The 22,347-nt window shown below is 49.2% G+C and overlaps 1 protein-coding gene across 16 annotated transcripts in view; it reads right to left on the bottom strand.

The window, feature by feature from the left end:
• Positions 1-838: 838 nt before the first annotated feature.
• Positions 839-22,347, bottom strand: part of PPCDC (phosphopantothenoylcysteine decarboxylase) — a 43,137-nt gene continuing 21,628 nt past the window's right edge. For 10 of the 16 annotated variants that reach the window (XR_012022968.1, XR_012022963.1, XR_012022962.1 and 7 more), the window contains 3 exons: positions 18,687-18,855; positions 8,419-8,632; positions 839-7,588 (listed from right to left, as the gene is read on the bottom strand). Coding sequence is in view for 6 of the 16 variants with exons in the window: in XM_072809705.1 (XP_072665806.1) it covers positions 14,316-14,404; positions 18,687-18,855 (258 nt within the window). In the remaining 10 variants the exon portion in view is untranslated. Of the gene's footprint in view, positions 7,589-8,418; positions 8,633-14,236; positions 14,409-14,963; positions 18,300-18,686; positions 18,856-22,347 lie in introns of those variants that run through there. The other 6 variants (XM_072809711.1, XM_072809706.1, XM_072809707.1 and 3 more) reach the window with 3 other exon arrangements.

Raw genomic sequence — 22,347 nt, 5'->3', positions numbered from 1 at the left:
TCAGATTGTGTAACCCACTCACATTTAGTGTAATTTTTTAAAAATCAGTTTAAGGCTATGTAGCTTATATACACTAATAACCACTTTTTATATATACAGTACAATTCAATGACTTATTTAAAATTCTGGGGATGCCTGGGTGGCTCAGCGGTTGAGCCACTGCCTTCGGCCCAGGGTGTGATCCTGGAGTCCCGGGATGCGGTCCCACATCGGGTTCCCTGCATGGAGCATGCTCCTCTCTCTGCCTGTGTCTCTACCTCTCTCTCTGTGTATCTCTCGTGAATAAATAAAATCTTTTAATAAATAAATAAATAAATAAATACATACATAAATAAAATTCTGATTATAGCTGACACATTTAGTGTAATATTGACATAGTTGGATTTATGTCTACCATTTTACTTTTTGTTTTCCATATATTTAACCATTTTTCTCTCTTCCTCCTTTACTACTTTGTTTTGCATAAATGTATACTTGCTAGTGTAACACTTTAATTTCTTTAATAATTTTTCACTATATTTTAATTATATTTTTAGTTATTTTCTGAGTAGTCGTTCTAGGATCTCCATTTACATCTTAACTTATCAGAATCGATTTCAAATTTATTCTACCTTAATCAGAGTGAGCTATAAGAATATTATTCCTATACAGCTTTGTTCCCATTTCCTTGTGTTATTATTATTATATGTTATATATTGTTATGGATATGTTAATATGTTTATAAATTATGTGTTTACAAATGTCTATGCAAGTTACAAACTCAACACTACATTGTTGAGATTATTACATTTATATATTGGTATATATTTTAAAGACGCCGAGAGAAGGAGAACCAGTATATATTTACAGAGTTTATTACTTACCAATTTTTATCTCATTTGTTCCTGTGGATCCAAGTTACAAGCTGTTGTCATTTACTTACTCCAATACAGCTTTGTTTCCACCTACTTTCTTTCTGCTGTTATTATCAAATTTATTACATTTCTATATGTTATAGACTCAATAATACAACTATAGACATATTGTTCTATACAACTATTTTTAAATTAGTTAAGAGAAGAAAGAAAAAATATACACTTACATTGTCTTTTACATAATTACCTTTACCTTCACTCTGATTTTTCACATGGTTTTGAATTACTTTCTGGGTTCACTTGCTTTTAGCCTGAAAAACTTCCTTTAGTATATCTTGCAAGATAGGTCAGCTAATAACAAATTCCCTCAATTCTTATTTGAGAATGTCTTTATTTTGCTTTCATTTTTGAAAGCTAGTTTTGCTGAATGTAAGATTCTTGGTTGACAGGGTTTTTTGTTTTTTTTTTTTTTTCTTTTAGCATTTTGAATATGTCATACCTCTGTCTTCTGGCCTCCATTGCTTCTGGTGAGAAGGCAGCTGTTACTTCCATTAGGGCTTCCTTGGATATGACAAGTCATTTTTCTCTTGCTATTCTCAAGATTTTCTTTGTCCTTGACTTTCAAAAGTTATTTCAATGTGTGTGTGCAGATCTCTTCATGTTTATCCTATCTGAAGTTCATTAAGCATCTTAGATGTGTAGATCAATGTTTTTCATCAAATTTGTGAAGTTATATTTCTTCAAATATTTTTATGTTCTTTCTCCTTTCTTTCTGATACTCCTATTATGCTTATGTTGGTACATTTAACAGTATCCCACTTTTCTCTAAAGCCATGTTCATTTTTCTTAAATCCTTTTTTCTCTCTACTTCAGATTGCATATTCTCTATAAATCTGTTTTCAAGTTTGCTGATTCCTTCTTCTGTGAGCTCAAATCTACTATCAGTAGAGCCTCTCTACTGGATTTTTCATTTCAGTTCTTACATTCTTCAACTTCAGAATTTCCATCTGGTCCTTTCTTATACTGTCTATCTCTCTATTGATATTATCTATGTAATGAGATATTATCATTACACCTTCTTTTACTTCTGTATATAGTTTGCTTTCATTCTTTGAACATAATTTATAATGATTCCTGTGAGGTCTTTCTATGCTATGTTTAACATTGGATCCTCTAAGAGGAAGCTCTGTTGCTTGCTGTCACACTTTCCTGCTTCTTTGCATGTTTCATAATTTTGTTGAAAACTGTAGTTTTTTTTATTTACTATATAATAATGTAAATGTATAATATATTTGTAATATAAAAATATATTAACATTTTAGGGGATCCCTGGGTGGCTCAGCAGTTTGGTGCCTGCCTTCGGCCCAGGGTGTGATCCTGGAGTCCGGGGATTGAGTCCCACATCAGCCTCTCTGCATGGAACCTGCCTCTCCCTCGGCCTGTGTCTGCCTCTCTCTCTCTCTCTCTGTCTCTCATGAATAAATAAAACCTTTAATATATACATATGTATATATATATATACATATGTATATATTAACATTTTAGATAATATAATGCAACTGGATACTAGCCTCAACTCCAACACAGAGTTTCCTCTTGCAGTTTGCTTGTTTATTTATTTAGTGATCTGGCTGGACTTAATAAATTAAGTCCCTTTGCTGGGGCAGTATTTGAGACTAGACTTTGAGATTTTGAACCCAGAGGACTTTTTTTTTTTTTTTTTAATAACTGAGCATCTTCTTTTTCATTTTGTTTTGTTTTTATTGAAGTTTGATTTGCCAATATACAGTATAACACCCAGTGCTCATCTTATCAAGTGCCCTCCTCAGTGCCTGTCACCCAGTTACACCATCCCCCCGCCCACCTCCCCTTCCACAACTCTTTGTTCATTTCCCAGAGTTAGGAGTCTCTCATGGTTTGTCTCCCTCTCTAATTTTCCCCACTCATTTTCCCTTATAATCCCTTCCACTGCTGTCTCTTTCCCTGCTCTTCTCCGGCAATCTTCTAGCTGGTTAAATGTTTAGTTTGTTTTTCTCATGGAGCTACCAGCTTTCTCCTCATTGCTTAACACCAATATTGCCATTGTTTTTGAGAGCACCTGCAGGCTTGAACTTTCCCACCCTCTATTCCAAGCAAAGTCAGTTCCTTTGGGGAGAGAATCAGAGTTCTGTTTCAAAGGTCTTCCTCCCTCCCTGTACAAAACCTTTGTGCCACTGCTCTAAAGTGTGTGTGTTGGGGTGAGACCCCTACTTTATTAAAGGTGCTGGGTTGGATCTAAACTGGCCTCTCCTAGTTTAGAAATTGTGGAAACCCTGTTCTATGAATGAACCAGGGTGAAGAAGATTGGGGCCTCCATATTCTCAGCCTGCTATGCTTGGGGTAGATAGGGGTTCCACCCTATGAGTTGGGGATGTGTTGGGGAAGAAAACCCCAATCCTCTCAGCTACTCTTCCCTGGAATAGAACTTCTGCAACACAGGGATAAGGGAAACGGAAATGCTGGTGGTCTGTCACCCCCAGGGAGGTATAGTAGCTCTCAACTGGGAGCCAAGGGTAACAAGAACCCTATGTTCTTGGCTGTCCCTGCTTAGAAAGGATTTCTGTTACAATCAGCTGGAAGGGGAGAGGGAAGAAGCAAGTCATAGTTCAAATGCTACAGTCTCATTCTCTTCTTACCAAGTTTTAGTAGGTTTTCTTAATGTTTCTTTTCTTCTTCTTCTTTTTTTTTTTTTTTTTTTTTTTTTTTTTTTTTGCTATATGCCTTTAGGATAGATTCTAGACAATTTAATTTTTAAATTAAGTTTCATCAGTTATGATTGTTTTACTGGGGAGAGGATCTGCAGGGCTCTTGTCACCATTCCAGAAACATGTCCCTAAGATCTCTTAAATCTTGGTGTTCTAAGATTGGTGAGAGGTTTAGCTTTGTTTGGTTTTCATTGATTGAGCTGGATAGTCAGTGGACTCTTAATCTGAAAATGTTTATTGTGGGTTTTGGTGGTATATAAATATAGATTTATGATATCTATCTATATATACAATAATATATCTATCTATATCTATATCTATATATCTATCTATATACATATAGCCACACACAGTTGTCTCTGTCCTCTTTTTGAGGAAATGGTATCAGTCAGATGGTTAATCTCAGATTGATTAAATTTTCTTTCCTTTTTTTTTAAGACTTTATTTATTTATTCATGAGAGACACAGAGAGAAGCAGAGACACAGGCAGAGGGAGAAGCAGGCTCCTTGCAGGGAGCCCGATGTGGGACTCGATCCCAGGACTCCAGGATAATGACCTGAGCCAAAGACAGATGCTCAACCACTGAACAACCCAGGCATCCCTGATCTAATTTTCTTATCTCTTTTATTCCATTATCTATCTGTTTTTTTTTTTCTGTTTAACTTTTTGAAAGATTTTCTTGACTATCTTTCTTATCACTTAACTTACTTGTTCTCAGATTGTTCCCCTTCTTGTGGCATCTTGTTCTTGTCTCAGGATACAGTATTTCTCCCAGTCTCTGAGATTATCAATGATAGTTTATTTGAGGTTTTCTTCTGCTCTTTGCAGCATCCTTGTTTCTGAGATCTTTGTTTCTAAGTTCTTTTTTTTTTCTTTTTTATTTTTTTATTTTTTGGCCTCTCTTACATGTTGAAGGCTTCCCTTGAATGTCTGGAGATTGGCTCTTTGTTTTGGAGCTAAATATCCCAACCTGAAGACATATTCAAGGCACCTGAAGATCACTTCCCATGGAGGAGAAAAAGAGCCAGCATTGCAGTTAGTCACATCTTCACATCTTCCTGTTTCTTGACGCTGATTGAGTAAATCCCCTGAGCATCAGTTTCTCTTTTAGTAAAAGAAGGATAACAATACACCCTAGCAGGTCCCAGCCTTTCCCATTCATAAATTAATCTTTTTTTTTTCATAAATTAATCTAAGGTACTTTAGTTAATCTTTATCATCTGCATTAAGCATTGATGTGCACCTCCCCTCCTTTTCTCCCTCCTTTCCTATCTGACGTCATATGCTCATGATCATGCCTCTATCAATTACAGAGGGACAGGCCATCCCTGATAATAAGATTCTGCTGTCCTGCTGCCTTATGCAGAGTGGTTAAGAAGATGTTGGTGTTAGGTGGACCTGGGATGTAAGCCCTGTACTGAGCCCTGGAGTAACAGAGATGATATAAAAGCCAAGATTCAGCCAGGGTCCCCAAGCCTCATGTGAGACATATTTACTACAGTCAAAAAGATGAGAGGAAATCTGAACAATATAGTCTGAGGGATGCAGAGCTCACCCAAGGGGAAGACCCTCAGTGACAACTGGCATCTGGGCCCCAGAAAAGAGGTCCCTCTCTTTTCCCCAAAGAACTGGAGAGTTGTGTCTTAGAGCAAAGAGCAATCTTCAAGTGTCAATAGCCTGGGAACACAGTTCTCTGGGGCACTGCTGGACTTTGTGTGCCACATACACGTGCTGCCCGGCTTCCACACTTCCCTCCAATTCCTTCCTGCTATTCCCATTTTGCTGCTCAAGCCCAAGGCCAAAGCTCTATTTCCTTGCCGATATCATCTCCCAAGCAAGGTTATGGATTAAGAGGAGGGAAGGGACAGGCTATCCCAGAAAAAGGCAGCCAGCAGGGGAGGTCTTGGCCTCCCAGTGAGAACCCATGCCCTCTGACCTCCCTCAGGGCATTCTTTTTTTTTTTTTTTTTTTTAGATTTTATTTATTTATTCATGAGAGACACAGAAAGAGAGTCAAGAGACACAGGCAGAGGGAGGAGAAGCAGGCTCCATGTAAGGATCCTGATGTGGGACTGGATTCTGGGAATCCAGGATCCGGTCCTGAGCCAAAGGCAGATCTCAACCGCTGAGTCACCCAGGCGTCCCTCCCTTAGGGCATTCCGCACCAGGCATTCAAACTCGCCTGAGTTGGGTCTGGCCCTATTCCTTCAGCTCTCTGAACCAGCCAAGGTGAGTGCTCAAACCAGAGGCTTGGGAGCTGCCAGGCTGGGAGCTCTGCTAGCTCCATGCTATTGCCAGTGCCCTCAGGGAAGGGCATTCCATACAGGGCATTCCACACACCTGAGCCCTCTGTTGAGAATGTGCGCCTCCAGACCGGTACACATCACCCTGGGGTTGACAGGTCACCTGAACCGAACCAGCACACTCAGTGCTCAGGGATTCTCCTGCACTCCAGTGACCCCATCCTCCATCTCTGTCACCTCTCCCACATTTCTGAGGGACAACTGAGCACATAGTATGAGATATACTTGGCAAATTCTACATCCCTCCATCTAATGGGCCTCAAGGGGCACCTCCTATGGGCATGGCTCTGTGCTAGGCCAGGTGGGACAAGGAAAAACAGTAAACAGGATGCATTCCTGTCCTCCAGCTAGTTGGAATAAAAGGGAACACTTGCCAAGTGTCCAATAATAATGTAGTAGGAGTCTCGAGGATGGATCTCTTTTAAAAGGATAGACCTGGAAATGTTCTCTAGCTTGATCTGGGTGCTACATAGGTGCATGCACATGCAAAAATTATCAAGCTGTACACTTAAGATATATACACTTCAATTACAAAAAATTGCAATTGGCCCCAGCTCCAGAACTTAGCAGAGAGCAGACAGGCCAAGTGGGGAACAGAAGGCATGTGGCAGGGCCATGTGGAAGAACAGGTCTGGAGGTTATAGTTGCCAGTGGGAAGGAGCAAAGGGCACAGATTGGAGTTCTTGTCAAGAAAGAAGACAGGTCTGAGGTCTAACAGAATGTCAAAGACAGAGGGGAGGGAGACGTCTGGGTGGCTCAGCCGTTGAGCACCTGCCTTTGGCCCAGGGCGTGACCCCGGGGTCCCAGGATCAAGTCCCGCGTCGGGCTCCCTGCATGGAGCCTGCTTCTCCCTCTGCCTGTGTCTCTGCCTCTCTCTGTGTGTCTCTCATGAATAAATAAATAAAATCTTTAAAAAAAGAAAAGACAGTGGGGATCAAGAGTGAGAGTTCCGGGTTATGAGAGCCACAGCAGCCCTCTCTTTAAAGAAACATAGGAGTTCTGGGAAGTCTCAATATGCACACAGTTGGTAGGTAAGTGGAAGAGGGATTTGTTGGCTTCTCTTAGATTCTGACTGAGTGCAGACCATGTGACAGACAACTGGACCATCCCGGTTACCAAAAGTACTCCGGATTCTTAAAGAGGTGCCCTGGGAAACAGCTTTAGGTGGCAAACAGCAGCAGCCAGCGCGCAGGCCTAAGACCACCACCATCCTCGATGCCTGGTTTCCCCAGAGCAATCTACACAGAACAAAGCTAGAGCCCACCCTAGGCTAGCTAAGGTCACCACTGTGATTGTGGCCCAGGACCCTGTGTTCTTGGGACCTGCGTGGTGGGTCTCCAGCTCAGAGGGAGCAGGGGGAGGGCGGACAGTATGGACTGAAGCTAGACCACACATTAAGCTAAGCAGGCTCCTCCTCTATATCTCAGATCCCCCAGAGCAGGAGGCTCAGTGCCTCACAGTAGCTCACTCCGTCTTTCATAAACCTGAAGTGCCGGGATGCTTTGCTCTCTATGGAGTTGAACTGTGTCTCCAGGAGATTCCTCAGAGGTCTAGCACACACTCCTTTTACTGGGGCTACTCTTCTTGGCACATCCAGCTATTTTTGTAAATCTGTTCAGTATGCTTGCTCTTCTGTAGATATTGGACAGCAATGGCTCTGAGAGGATCACAACCCTCCAGGTGCAGTCTGGGTCAAAAAGAAAAACAAACACCTCCTTTGATCCGCATGCCATGCCACTATTAATGCAGCCCAAACTTTTGGGGACGCTACATGCATTGTTGTGTATTCTCATTTAGCTCATGGCAAACAGAGGAAGCTCTCATTTCACACGCGCCTGCCTCGGTTTCCCACAGCTACTTGCCGTGGCCCCCCAGGCCCCACCCCATTAGGCTTCTGTGTATCCTATCCACCTTCACTTACTATTCTCTGCCCTTCTTTCAGTTTCCCCAACTAGCACTCTCCTTCCTACCTTTGCACAGGCAGTAACCTTGGCCTGGTGCATCTTCCCCAGCTAACTACTGGTCATTCATTTTTCCTCTGTTCGTTTCCTCCAGGAAGTCTTCCCTGAAACCCTCCCCTCTTGCCCTCATGAAATTAGGCCCTGTGGTCACCACTCCCATAGCATTCTGTACTTTTTTCTGTGGTGTTTATCAGAGTGCTTCTTCTTCCTCATCTGATAAAGGTCTGTCCCTCCCACTAGACAGCCAGCCCCCAGGGCAGGGAGCATATGTGGTTCTGCTCCTCCCTGTGTGCCTCCCCAACACCCAGCACAGTGCTGGCATAAGGAATATGTACAACAGAGAGGGAATCCAGCGATGAATGAATGAAGCACCGTGCTATTTGATTTGATTAGGCTACGCCCCTGCAGAGCCGCCCCGCTCCATCCTGCCCAGGTGGAGAAGGCTGCCTGGGGGCTTTAGACGTGGCCAGGCCTGGGCCTGTATTCCAAGCACCGCCACGTACCAGATTATGCCTTTGGTGAGTCACTTCACCTCTCTGAGCCTCAACTTACTCACCAGTAAAGTGGAGATGGTAACAGTGTCCACCTCACAGGATGACACGAAATAGTCATGTGTGCAGGATGCCTCGGGGGCTCAGCAGTTGAGTGGCTGCCTTCGGCTCAGGGTGTGATCTCAGGGTCTGGGATCGAGTCCCAGGTCAGGCTCCGTGCGTGGAGTCTGCTTCTCCCTCTGCCTGGGTCTCTGCCTCTGTGTGTCTCATGAATAAAATCTTTTAAAAAAAGAAAAAAAGAACTACTCGTGTATGCAAAGAACCTGACCCCCGATGCTCAGAACACAAGCGTCCTGCCCACGACACTGGCGGGAGCAGCGCGTTGCCCCTCGGGCCCTGGCACGTCGGCCCCCAGGCCCGGGAGGGCTGGTCCGAAGCAGGCCCGGAGCAGCCGCGGGAGAGGCGTCCCTCGGGGGGGGGAGGACGGCTCCGGGACTTCCCCACCTCGGACGTCTTCCCTCCCGGACCGCCTCAGCCCTTCGTCCTCGCCTCTCCTCCAGAATCCCAGGGCAAGGGCACACCTCCTGGCTCCCCTGCAGCCGAGGAAGCAGAGACCCGTCCGGGCCGCACGGGCCACGCGCACCTGCTCCGGGTGGCGACGCCGGTCAGGGCGACTCGGGCCGGGGACGCCGGCTGTGCCTCGGCCTCGCTGCAGACAGGAGTCGAGTCCTGGCCCTCTGGGTGCCTTGCTCACTTGGTCAGAAAGGGGTGTTCCCTTCTCTCACGCCCCTTCCCCACAACCACCCCCAGGGATAAGGACGTGGAGAAACCCGGACGGGACCCAGGAAGCCCTTCTGGGCACAGACCTGTGCCAGGTGCGGCTTCGCTGCTTCGGGGGACAAGACTGTTGGTCAAGGCTATTTCTGGGCAGAGGGGAGGGGGCATCGGCCCGTGGACCCTCAGAAAAACGGCCCATCCTCAAGGGACTCGCACTGGAGGCATCGGGGAACACCCCGAAAGCATGTTCAGAACACATTTAAGCCACAGGTTGCACAATCCAGTAGCTGAGTTCTCACAGATTTTTTTAAAGACTTTATTTATTTATTCATGAGAGACGAGAGAGAGAGAGAGAGAGAGAGAGAGAGAGAGAGAGAGAGAGAGAGGGGCAGAGACACAGGCAGAGGGAGAAGCAGGCTCCATGCAGGGAGCCCGACGTGGGACTCGCGGAACTCGATCCCGGGACCCTGGGGGCGCTCAGCCACTGAGGCCCCCCCACCCCGCGCCCTGCACAGACTCTTTCAAGGGCCTTTGCCGGCCCCCCCATGCCAGTCAGCCCCCCTGCCGGCTCTGGCCCACCTGGACTCTTCCTTCTCCGACTAAACCCTTTAGCTTCAGGCTCTGCAGGAAGGGAGTCCTCCTGCCTCCACCTACCACAGCCAGCCTCAAAGCCGGACCCAGAGCCCGGCTCAGATGCAAAGCGGGCCCGGGCCTCTGCACACACTGCCCCCCACTCCGGCCTCCCTGACCTCTTTGCTAAATGCCTCCCCCCTCTTAGAATTCAGCCCAAAAGAGCCTCCTGGAGAGCTCCTCCTTCCTCAGGCTGCCCCAGCAGGGAGTGGGCTGTCCTGCGCTCCGGCACCCTAGGACTACTTACCTCCATCCCTGAGCCCCTCCCGGGCTGGCCTATCTGCCCTTCCATCTACTTCACTAAGCTGGAAGTACCTTGAGGTGAGGGCTGGGCCTCGGTCCAGGACAGTGTCTGGACACAGAGTTCGAAGGATGAATGAATAGGAAGGGGCTGTGCGTGTGTTGGGGTTCGGGTACCGGGGAACTCACTATACTTTCCACACAGTTTTGCAGTGAACCTGAAGCTACTCTACAAAGTAAAAGTCTATTCATTTTTTTTTTTTAATGAATGAAGAAACCTGATCAGCCTTCGATTATACAACATTGGCTTACAGAGGCCTCAGGCCATTGCACTTGTGTGAAGTGCCCCAGACTGACTGGTCCTCCCCAACGGAAAGGACTTCCTTCCCTTTGCCAGCCCTGCCTGCCTGCAACCCACCCCGGCGTGGGTGCTAACAGGTGGTGCGGACGGCCTGGCTGGACGACTGGCAGCCTAGGCTGCGCATCCACCTGTGATGCAATATGTCAAGGGGCCTGCAAAGGCCATCTGACCTTTGGCCCGGGCCCTCCATATCTGCCGCCACCTCCCAGCCCCCCGGAAGGCCAGCCTGGCTGGTGAAAGTCAGAAGGAAATAACCCGGAGGCTCACAAACCCTCCACCCATGCATGACCTTACCCACTGCCCATAACCGAGCATATGCCTGCATCCCAGGCTACCAGTCTCCCCGGGAGCCCCGGGGGGCCAGTCCTGGCTCTGGGAAAGGTGCCCTGAGATCTCTCAGTGTTCCTATTCACCAATCCTGGAAATGGGCCAACTCAGTGAAGATGTTTTCTCCCCCCCAAAATTGCCTGCCTTGGCCACTGCCTCCCTGGAGGCCCAGGAAGCTCAGGGAATGCTACAGAAGCCTTTGGGGCCTCCACCCTGCTCAGCCCCCCACCACACACACTCACCTTCCTCAGCCACTGCTCACATGCCAGTCCTGGAAGAGGCCACCCAGAGACTGCAGGGACGGCCTGCCACACAGCCTGGCACACTCGAAGACTCGAGCTTTCTAGCTGCTTCTCCAGCTGCTCTCATCCTCTGGTCACCTCCAAAGGTTCGGGGCCTGAGAGGCAGCAGGGCTTGAAGCCAACTTCAAAGCTATGGGATCTTGAGGAAGTCAAGCCCCAGTTTGCTCATCTGCCAAATGGGTCTTATGTCCACCTCAGGGATCGCCATGAGGATTGCATTATAAACACTGGCGGTTACCCCTGAGCAGTGCTCGCGGGGTAGGGTGACCACACATCCTGGTTCACCCGGGTCAGTCCCAGTGGACGCCTGTTGTCCTGATGTGTTCACTGTCCCCTTTTTACTCTCAGAGGTGCTCACTCTGGGTGACAAAATACTCGGTTAGCTTACCTGCGCCTCTTTGTGTTCCCAGCTCAGGCCCAGCCCGTGAGAGCAGCACCCATTTCTGCACCCTCTAAGGGGCCATGTCTCGGCTTGTAGTTCTCTCTGAGCCTCGGGTTCTTAATTTTAATGGGATCGCAATGCCTATCCAGAAGGACGGTGAGGACGAAGAAATGAGATAAAGAATGCAAAGCACATGCCAGGTGCACGAGAGAAGCATGCCCGCTCCCCATGATGCCAGTTTCCCAGGAGTGGAGCTCCAGAGCTCAACTGCTCTCCTCTCGAGGGGGTGACTTTTAGGAGTTCCAGGCGACAAGTGAGCTGCCTAGCTGTGCTCTTTCCTGAGAGCAAGAAAGGGCCTCCACCCCCACCCCGAGCTCCACTGCAGGCTCAGGGGCGCCCCAGCCTCGCCTTCTGGCCTCAAGCGCTGCTGCGCGGCCAGCCGGGAAGCCTCAGCCCCCACTCACACAGAGTGAAGGCACCTTTGAACTCTCCCCGCTCTTCCAGGAATCCGGAGACCCACAGGGAGTTTGTTGGGCCTCCAATCCCCCAGGGACCTGCTATCTGGGTCAGCAGGCAAAGGGTAACCACGAAACTTCAGCAGATAAAGCCACCATGAGACCAGCCTGTTGCAACCAGGCAAAAACATGCTCCCAGATCATAGCTGGATTAGCAGCATGTCCTCCACAGGCCCCAAAGCCCAAGTCTCGGAGCCTCTTGCCCTCGCACCCACCCACTCCTGACATTCCTTTGCTATTAGACAACTGGCAGTTCTGGCCTGCTCCTCGCCTTGCCCCAGGTAGTCCCAAACCTGCCTTGAATATTGTAGAATATTTGGTTCCACCAGGAAGCTCTTGGTGTAAACAAGCTGTCAGTCACTGGGATCTGATTCCAGGGCTCTTTGTTCAGGGGCATTTGCGTGACATTTCAGATTTCTGTGCTGCCCTAGAGACCACAATGTATGTGTGAAGGAAGCTATGGGAGGAAAAAGGTAATGAGGCAGCTACTAAATTGGGACTAAAAAAAACAAAACAGGTATCTGGTGGTAGTGGTGGTGTGTGGTGGAGAGAGCATCTCAAAGGACCTCAGCGAGGTAAGTGCTAATAAGGGTGGAGCTCGGGTTCTGCTGCAACAGCCAGAGGAGAGGCGCCCCTGGGCAGGGCGAGGAACTGGCCAGTGACTCTCACTGTCACGTCTGAAATATTCCAGCTGACCCCATCACCCAGCTGTGGTGTTAGGAGGGGAGAAGGAGATCCAGGAAACTCAGCAGGACACCCAACACGTGTACATGACCCAAACAGAAGCAGGGCTCCAGGTGGCTGAACCCTGCGCAGTCTCACTCAGAGAAGCACACGCTGGCCAAGGAACTGAAGAGCCTCCTGAAGAACCTAAAGTGTGTCCAACTCACAATCGTCAGCCACATTCCTTAAAAACTCCCATAGCCCCCACCCCCATCTTCTTGTACCCCCTCAGCAGCTCAAAGACTCTTAAGCCAAGTCCCAAATGGAGCCCCAACTCCTGGCCACCCACATGGCTCTGCTGCCCCCCTCCACTCAGGCCTCTCGGCCCCTTACTGGAGAGTTCATCAGCTCTCGGCTCCTTGCTTTAATTTCTCCCCCTCGACCCAGTACCGGAATTTGCCACTCAAAGGAGACACAATATAAAAACTAAGACTCCCTTCCCCTTTCTTGCCATCTCCCCAGTTCTGTAGCTCAGTCTGTTTTTTCCCTAATTCCCCACCACAAAATGCCCAGGAACCATGAGGGCAGACTAAACAATCCTGAGAGAAAAAAACTGTGGTAAGCGAAGCAAAATTCTTTTTAGTGGGTGGCACTAGGGGCTGTTAATAAATCTTGCAGCAACGCACACACAATTGTCATTAAGCATCCCCCAGCCCCACGCCCTCTAGCCACAGGGCAGTGGTTCTGCTACTTTCTAATCATGCCGGATTTTCTCACTCACTTTTGCACCCCCTTCCCCTCCAGAAGCACGGGGCTGGCCAAGGCCTTCAGCACACCTTGCTTCCCCAGCTTAGCATCTGGCTTCCTCCCTGACCCTCCAACGTGTCCCGCGAGCCACCCAGCGAGCCTCCACACCACACTGCACAGTCGCTGGGCTCCCTGCTGAAGCTCCGGCGTCCCCAGCACACGGAGCCCGGGTTCCTACACACGTGTCCCCCACCAGGTACGCGGCCGCAGGGCTTCCCCCCGTGTCCACTCTTCAGTCCTCCAGAAAGCATGGGCGCGGGTTCTACGGCCTCCAAAGGCCCACCCACACTACTCGATTCGGAGCCACGCAGCTTAGACTAGCACAGTCGCACGCTGGATTCTCATGGTCACTTGATTGTTTTAAGGCCTTGGATCTTCCCGTAAGACCATCAGCTGCTTGAGATCAGGAGTCTCAAAGGCTTATGAGTAGCCCTCGGGGGTATTCAAAAGCTCTCCTCCTCTATTAATTAGCTCATGACAAGAAAACCAGACCCATTTCTACTCCAGAGGCCTCAATGGAAATCTCCAGATGCCCCCGTCAAGTCATTTTTAGGAACTTCTGGATAAAGGACAGAAATAACCCATTTTGAAATTTGTGTGGCTTGGGATCCAGGGGGGCTCAGCGGTTGAGCGTCCACCTTCAGCTCAGGATGTGATCTGGGGTCCTGGGATCGAGTCCCGTGTCGGGCTCCCTGCATGGAGCCCACTTCTCCCTCTGCCTGTGTCTCTGCCTCTCTCTGTCTTTCATGAATGAATAAATATTAAAATAAAATAAAATAAAATAAAATAAAATAAAATAAAATAAAATAAAATAAAATAAAATAATAAAATAAAATAAAATAAAATAAAATAAAATAAAATAAAATAAAATAAAATAAAATAAATAAAATAAAATGTGTGTGGCTCATTGAGTTACGCAGCTGCCTTCAGCTCAGGTCCTGACTCCAGGGTCCTGGGATCAAGCCCCGTGTTGGGCTCTCTGTTCAGAAGGGAGCCTGTTTCTCCTCTTCCTCTGCCTGCCGCTCCCCCTGCTTGTGCTCTCTCTCACTCTCTGTCAAATAAATAAAGAAAATCTTTTAAAAATAATAAAATAAAATGTGTGTATTTACTGCCTTTGTGGGAGATAATATACTCATCTGCCTCACAACTTAAAATGAAGCTGGCCTCCCACCTTTCTCAGTCACCTAGTTCTGCTGCCAAGAGGCAAACAATGGACTGGTTTCTTGTTTATTTTTCAATAGGTGTTTGATGCATCTACAAGCCAGCAGGAATACATTCTCCTTTCCAGCCCTCACTTTTTTTGCACACCAACTAGCATGCAATAGACATTTGTTCTGCAGCTTGCATTTTCTGTTTAGCAGCATATCTTGGATGGCACCTAGAGGGCTTCCTCACACTCCTCTTGTGGCTGCATTGTGTTCCAGTCCCTAACTGATGCAACCAATCTCCGGTAGTTAGTTAGTGAAGGTGCTCCCGGCCTTTTACTGCCACCTACAATGCTGTAATGAATAGCCTTATTCAGACTAGATACATCATATGTGTGAGTGTATCTGTGGGATGAATCCCTGGAAGCAGAATTGCTGGGTCTAAGAGTAAAGTACATATGTAAGTTTTTTAAAGATTTCATTTATTTATTCATGAGAGACACAGAGAAAGAGAGGCAGAGACACAGGCAGAGGGAGAAGCAGGCTCCATACAGGGAGCCCGACATGGGACTTCATCCCGGGACCCCAGGATCACGCCCTGAGCCAAAGGCAGATGCTCAACTGCTGAGCCACCCAGGTGCCCCCAGTACATAATTTATAAAAATGTAATTTTGATAGATATTTCCAAATTGTTCTCCAGCAAGGTTGTATGCAGTCCTACTAGCAAAGTAGCAGGTGCCAGTCCCCTCGTCCTCACCAATCTAACAGACAGAAACCTCCGCTGCAGTGCAGTTTGGTTCACATCCCTCTCCCCATGAATGTGGTTGAGTGCTTTTTATGTTTAAGAGCCATGTGGGGTGTCTGTGTGTGTGCGTGCGCACACTCGAGCATACATATACATGTGGACTTGATTTCTTATCCTCTGCTCACTTTTCTTTTGTACTCTTGGTCCTTTTCCAGTCAATGAATAGCTCTTTATATATTAGGAGGTATTAGTCCTCTGTTATGTGAGCTGCAGATAATTTCCCATTTGTTTGCCTTTTGACCTTGCCTTTGGGCTATTGCTAGGCAGATTTGTTTATTTTTCTGTAAGCAAATTTATTAGTCTTTGTTTTTATGGCTCCTACGTCGTTTTACTCAGAAAGGAGCTCCTTTCTGAGCAAGACTGCCCCCTCCTACACCCCCACACCTTTTTTGTTAATACAAGAAGCCTGGGGGGATCCCTGGGTGGCTCAGCGGTTTGGCGCCTGCCTTTGGCCCAGGGCGCGATCCTGAAGTCCCGGGATCGAGTCCCGCACTGGGCTCCCTGCATGGAGCCTGCTTCTCCCTCTGCCTGTGTCTCTGCCTCTCTCTCTCTGTGTCTCTCATGAATAAATAAATAAAATCTTTTTAAAAAGTCAGAGAAACTACCATATTCTCTGAGAAAACACTTCTAACTTCGATGCTGCCAACTTTAAGACCTTTGACTCCTTGTGGGGAAAGCTGTGGCTCCCACTCCCACCTCAACACTCCTCTTCAGTTGGGGCCAGGTAAGTGCAGCTTGACACTAACTCCTCTCTCCTCTTAACTCCAGCCTCAGGGGTTCAGGGGACAGCTGGGCTCTTCAGTAGCAGCTCAAGCCTCACCCCCATTCAAAACAGGCAGCAGGGATAAAGGATTGCAGCGATGGCCTGGGGGAGCCTAAGGATGGAGCCTGCAGCTGGCCCTTGCCATGGGGACCTCTCTCCTTCCAGCCAACAAGTCTCGGGCCAGCTCTGAGGAGCCACAGCTGTCTGCAGAAGTATTAGGTAGAAGCCTATCAACGTCTCTGCTCCTGTGGCCTTCTAGAACAGGCATGGTGTAGCAGCTCTGCTGGGTAGCTGTCCTCCCCAAAGTGCCCAGCACAAAGCCTTTCATACAATAAGCACTCAGTAAATGGTGGCAGTTTCTTAAAATTGGAGCGTTTCATTACTCTTTAGCAGGCTGCTGAGGGAAAGAAAGGGAGATGTGGACATGGGGAGGGACATTGGAAACCACTTAAATAGAACTTTGGGACGGTCTCTGGATTTTAATCATTCAGGCCCTCCTCATGCTCCAACCCTCAAACCTGCCAGAGAGGTTGGGTCTGTGATGTTACTATTTTAGTTATATTTTCTTTATTGCCCTTAGGCAACTTTATCCCAAAGCACTTGATGAAGTCAAGTGCTGCAGAAATAAAGGCTCTTGGGAAGACTTGGTCCCAGTCAACAGGCTTACTGGTGCCCTTCAAAGGTAACCGCTACGCTCAGTGGTCCAAGGGCATGCATGGAGTGCTCACTCACCCCTGGCCTGGAAGGCAGCAAGCCAGCCCCCAACCTCAGCTCCAAATAGGCGAATAAGCCCCTCCCTCCCGCAGCCACCAAACTGCAATTAAGTCAAAGGCAGGGTGATGGGGTTTTCTAGGGCAGAACTGTTTCTCTGTAGAGTTTACTTCCCACCTTCATGTGTGCTGTTGGGTGGGGCTCAGGGAGAGGCACAGACACCCAGGTCCTAGTCTCAGGTGCACAAAGCTGATGAGGACATCGGGAAGCGAGGGGCCTGGATTCCAGGGCAGGTTCCAACCCAGCTGGCTATCTGCCTGTCATTTGCATAAAGGCCACGACAGCTAAGGGCTGGTTATTTTATTTTTCCCAAAATGAGAGGGTCTATTTAAGTAAATGTTAGAAAAGCTCACTGGTGTGAATACATACTTAGCTTTAACTTCCCTTTATTTGACATTTACTAAGTAAGAGGCAGTGGGGTAGGGATCTTGCACACATAATCTCATTTAATCCTCTCAACAAGTCCATGAAGGCAGGATAATTGAGATGAGGAAAGTGAGAGAAAGGCTGAGCCCTGAGCCACGGTCCCACTGCTAGCACGTAACAGAGCTAGGATTTTTTTTTTTTTTTTAATTTATCCATGAGAGACACAGAGAGAGGCAGAGACACAGGCAGAGGGAGAAGCAGGCTCCCTGCGGGGAGCCCGATGTGGGACTCGATCCCAGGACTCCAGGATCATGCCCTGGGCTGAAAGTGGGCGCCTAACCGCTGAGCCCCCTGGATGTCCCCAGAGATAGGATTTGAACTAGGGTCCCCCTGCCTCGGTGCCCTCTGCCCTTAACAACCATTTGATAGTAGCTCGAAGATACGCTGGTCAGCTGTCCACCCCAACCCTTCCCCAGCCACACCAAGCAATGCCCCTGATCTCCAAGACTACAAACTGAGGTAAAGGAAGGACAGTCTCCCACAAGTCACTCTTCTCTATTCCCACGTACCCCTGACCTCACAGCATGGCCTGTGGAGAATCTCGGCGTCTTGCCAGTTCCAGGCTTCCCTGACTCTGCAAGCATGGCACCCGGGCAGCCCCCCACGGAGCTGAAGTGGCTCCCAGGAATAAGGGAGAATCGAGGTTTCTGCGACCTTCCCAGAGCACGGGGACATACAGCAGCTTGCTGTGCCAATCCTGGGGAAAGGTGAGCGGGTTCTGGAAAGCAGGCATCTCTAGTTGGAAAGAAGTTGGGACCTGGGCCTTTGGTCTAATTGAACCTGAGGCAAGTCAGGCCCCCGGGGAGGCTCTGGAGCAGGCCCAGGCCAAACCCCTACCCAGCAATCACAGAAGTCTTCACTGTATTTTGCCAATGTCCACCTTCTTCACAGATTGGCCTGGAAACACACTCAGTACAGAGGGATACACAAGCCAGAGATCCCAGCTTCAACTCTCCTGAGAGTCACCATGCCAGAAGAGGACTTCTTTCACTTTGTCCACAATGGTGCCCACCTCGGCCATGGCCCCTAGACCTAGGAGGCAAGGTTCTGCTGTGGCTCATAGACTGAGGCAGGGGCCCATCCCCCACCCACCCTGCTCAATGCTCCCCTGAGTGCTCCACCCAGAGCCCAGCGCTTTGGAGGCCAGGACCATCTCTGCAAGAGCCAACTCATATCTTATATCTTATGACCCATCATATCCCTTCCAAGCCACCCACAGGACAGGCCCCGGAACAGTAACAGTAGCCACCATGAACTGCATATGGGCTACATGCCAAGGACACCAGACACTCGACATACACTCAAGCTTTCCCTGAGGTCACAACAGGCTGGGATGTAGATCCAGATCTGACCCCAGGGCTGAGCCCTTCTGGTACCCTGGGCTGTGAGGATGGGCTGTGGGCCTGCCCAGATGCCCACCTTGGTCTCCACACACCAACTTCTTGGCAACGCAAGGTATTTCAACATAGCCGAAGGCCTTGAGCTGGCCGACTTGCTGCGCAGTGATGGGATGCTCCCACATGACGGTGTTCATCGCTGGGCAGAAGAGCAGGGGCTTGCGGCAGTCCCAGGCCCGGATGACGCAGGTCTGTGAAGAAGGGCCAGGGTGGGACGGGTAAGTGCTCCCAAGCTCCTCTCCTGGCCAGCCCTCTCCAATGCTCCCAAATCCTGCCCCCCATCCTCTGGGTCACAGCCAGCCATGGGCTTAGGAGGACTGGGTGCTACTTGTCTGTGTCCCTGCATCTCTCATCTCCTCATCCCCTCCATGTCCCTACAGCTGCCAGCACAGGGCCTACCCACAGGAGGGTCTCTACCAACACTTGCAATGGCCCAGCCACATCCACACAGACCCCTACTCCTGTGCAGAAAGCGCTCTCCGAGCTGGAGCACAAGGCCTCTCCACTGTGAGACACACCTCAGAGAGAGAAACCGGCCAGGGGAGCAGAGGTCAAGCTTTGCAGTTACCCCCAAAGCAAAGGCCCAGACCACTCATGGGGTGGGGACCCCTCTACCCCAACACCAGCCCTACTTCAAGGCCAACTAAAGCTTTTTTTTTTTTTTAAAGGTTTTCCCTCTTTTTTTTTTTTCCAAAGATTTTATTTATTCATGAGAGACACAGAGAGAGAGAGAGAGGCAGAGACACAGGCAGAGGGAGAAGCAGGCTCCATGCAGGGAGCCCGACGTGGGACTCAATCCCAGGTCTCCAGAATCACACCCTGGGCTGAAGGCGGCACTAAACCGCTGAGCCACCCGGGCTGCCCAAGGCCAACTAAACCTTGGCAGTGAGGACACCTTCCACATGACAAAACCCCTCTCATATGTAGTATCCCACACACCCCGCTGCAACCCTGTGAAGAGGGGCTGCCTGTTTCAAAGACGGGAGAGCTGTGCTCCCCAAGGTCCCACGGAGACAAAGATCAGGGCACTGCACACCGGCCCTGCCATCTTCCACCATAGCACACAGCCTCACTACCTCCCGAGTTCCAGCCATCCCACCAAGTCACACACCAGAGGAGTGTGAAAGGGACCTCCCAGCTCAGTGGGTGGCAGAATCACAGAGACCTGGGTTCAAATCCTGACTCTGCCATCTACTGTTACTACTAGCTGGGAGAACTGGGAAGCTTGGAGGCCAGCTTCTTCCCTGCAAAAGCCTCCCTCACTGGATGACTGTGGGGCATGGGCTGAAAAGGCTTAAAGCTCTTCACACAGGGCCTGGTATCCAGGACGGGCTCCAGAAGCATTAGCTCCTATTACTCCCCAGGCATAGGCTCCTGGGGCCAGGAGGTGCTCCTCTGTGCCCTGACTACTCCGGCTCCTCGCTCCAGCTGTGGGCCCCTTGAGGAGACAGTGGTTAGCACATCCCTTCCCTGAAGCAGCCCATCTGGGAAAAGAGGGGAGAGCCCAGAAAACAATGGCTTGGATGGACCAAAGCCGATGCCCGCCCCTCTCGGTGCCCCCATTCTCTCCCGGGGACAGGAAGGAAGTGGAACAGCACAGAGCCTCAGGATCTGGCTACCCGTGTAGCCCCAGACACCAGCGTCTGTTTCCCACCAAGTCCTCTCAATTTGGCAACCAGGCTGAGTGGACAGTTTCAGGCACACTTCCTCTTGGCCCTGTGCCACCTGCCGCTTCTGCAAAAGTCACGAACGTACCTAGAAGAGCCCCCCTGGCTTCGTGTGCAGTGTGGGGGTGGGGGTCAGGGTGGGGGTTAGGGTTTCTAAGTGTCTTCAGAGCAAAGCACACCAACCAGAGGACAAACCCAATACCTCCATGACCCATGCCTCTCTAGCTTTTCCCATCTCATGCCAAGCTCAGCGCTTCCAGACAAACCACAGCTCCTCTGAACCTTCTGGCAGCGGGAGGGATGAGAGGAGGCAGCAGTTCCCACGGTCACATCTGTTTGGCCAACGCTCTGTTCTGTACCTCAGGCTCTGCCCTGGGAAGCTGCCTGGCGGAAAGAAGACCTAGATCCCGAGCAGGAGACCAGCTCCCAGCTACACTGGTGACCCAAGGAAGTTACTCCTCTTTCTGGATCTCCTGGCTTCTTTTTTTCTCTCTCTTTTTTTTTTTTATTTATTTTTTATTTTTTTTTTTAAGTAATCTCTACACCCAGTGTGGGACTCAAACTCACAACTCAGAGATCAAGAGTTGCATGCTCTACTGACGGAGCTAGCCAGGCACCCTTCTGCTCGGCTATTTAGCACAAAGAAGGGGCTAGGGCCCGCGTGGGCCAGAGGGCAGATGGAGATGCACGTCACCCAGGCTGAGGGCCCAGAGGCCTGGCGCACAGGTTCACACCCAGCACACTGCTCTACTGGCACCCAAGTTCTGGGCACTGGGACGGGAGATCTGAAAGCAAGGGGCAGCAGGGTGCTCTTTCCAAGAATAAAAAGACAAAACATCTTTTGAGTAAGGACAGAGCCGTGGAGTGAAGATGATGACTTAAAGCTTAAACTTTATGAGATTTGTAATTCCTTGAAATATTTGGGCCTTCAAAGGAAACCTTTTGAGGCAAATGGCCTGGAGATTGGTCATAGGAACATGTTCCACTGCTCAGCCCACTCAGGAGGAGGGAATCCCGAAGAATTCAGGGAGTGGGGGCAGCTTTGAAGGGAAAAAAGGGAAGCAGAGCTTTGGAGGGAAAGAAAGGAGCCCTCAGAGAGCCAGCGCAGCCCGGGGCATAATTCCTAGATGGCAGTGTGCTTCATCACATCAGCTGGTTCTGACCAGCCAGTGGAAAGCCTAGAAATTTGGTGAGATGGTGCAGGTCATGCACAAGTCAGACCTACTGAGATCAAAGTGGCCAGGAGCCTCACCTGCTCCAGCTGCCCTGTCAGCCATGCACCCACCTCACTGGGAAGCCTTCAGGATAACGCTGCCACTAAGCTCGCCTTCCCTGTACTCCCCTCCCCCTGCTCCTGGCTATACAGTCTGTGTGCTGCCCTTCTTCTGGTCACCCTGTACTCTTATTCAAGTGATGTTTCAATCCCTAGCAGGTTCTTTGAGAAGTGCCCTACACACCCATCAACAAGCATACAAGACTAAGCTCCTATCTGACCCCCAAAATTGGGACCCAGCTTCATTATTCACTTCTTGATCCTATTTTTTTTTTCTTTTTCTTGATCCTATTAAACTCCGAAAAAGTCCTTGCTCTTTGCCAAAGTAGAGTAACTAATTACCTTATTATATATACAGTAAGTATTTATTGAACTTACTAAATGCTCAGCACTGTGCAAAGTGGTGACTCCATGGTCAAAGGACCAACTGGGGTGATTTAAGACTGTACCACACAGCACAGCATACTCCCTTCTCACCTGTACGGGTCACCAGAAACCCTCTCCTTCCAGACCATGAGCTCCTGTGTCCTGTGTGTCCCTCAGCATGGGGCCCAATTCATGTTAGAGAAAAGCTCAATGTATGAGGGAAGCAGGGTAATAATGGAGAGGGAGGGAGAAGAGAGATCACACACCTAGCTCCTCCCAGGATGATCAGATAAACAAGACCTTTTAGGACAACAGCTTCCTGGAGGTTCCTTAGGCCTAAAACAATCCCCACTTTGTGCAGCTGGACTTCTGCTCCT

Source organism: Canis lupus, chromosome 32 (assembly GCF_048164855.1).
Source record: "Canis lupus baileyi chromosome 32, mCanLup2.hap1, whole genome shotgun sequence".
Lineage (NCBI taxonomy): Eukaryota > Metazoa > Chordata > Mammalia > Carnivora > Canidae > Canis > Canis lupus.
Note: the sequence above shows the minus strand (reverse complement) of the source record. Positions and strands in the feature narration are given on the sequence as shown.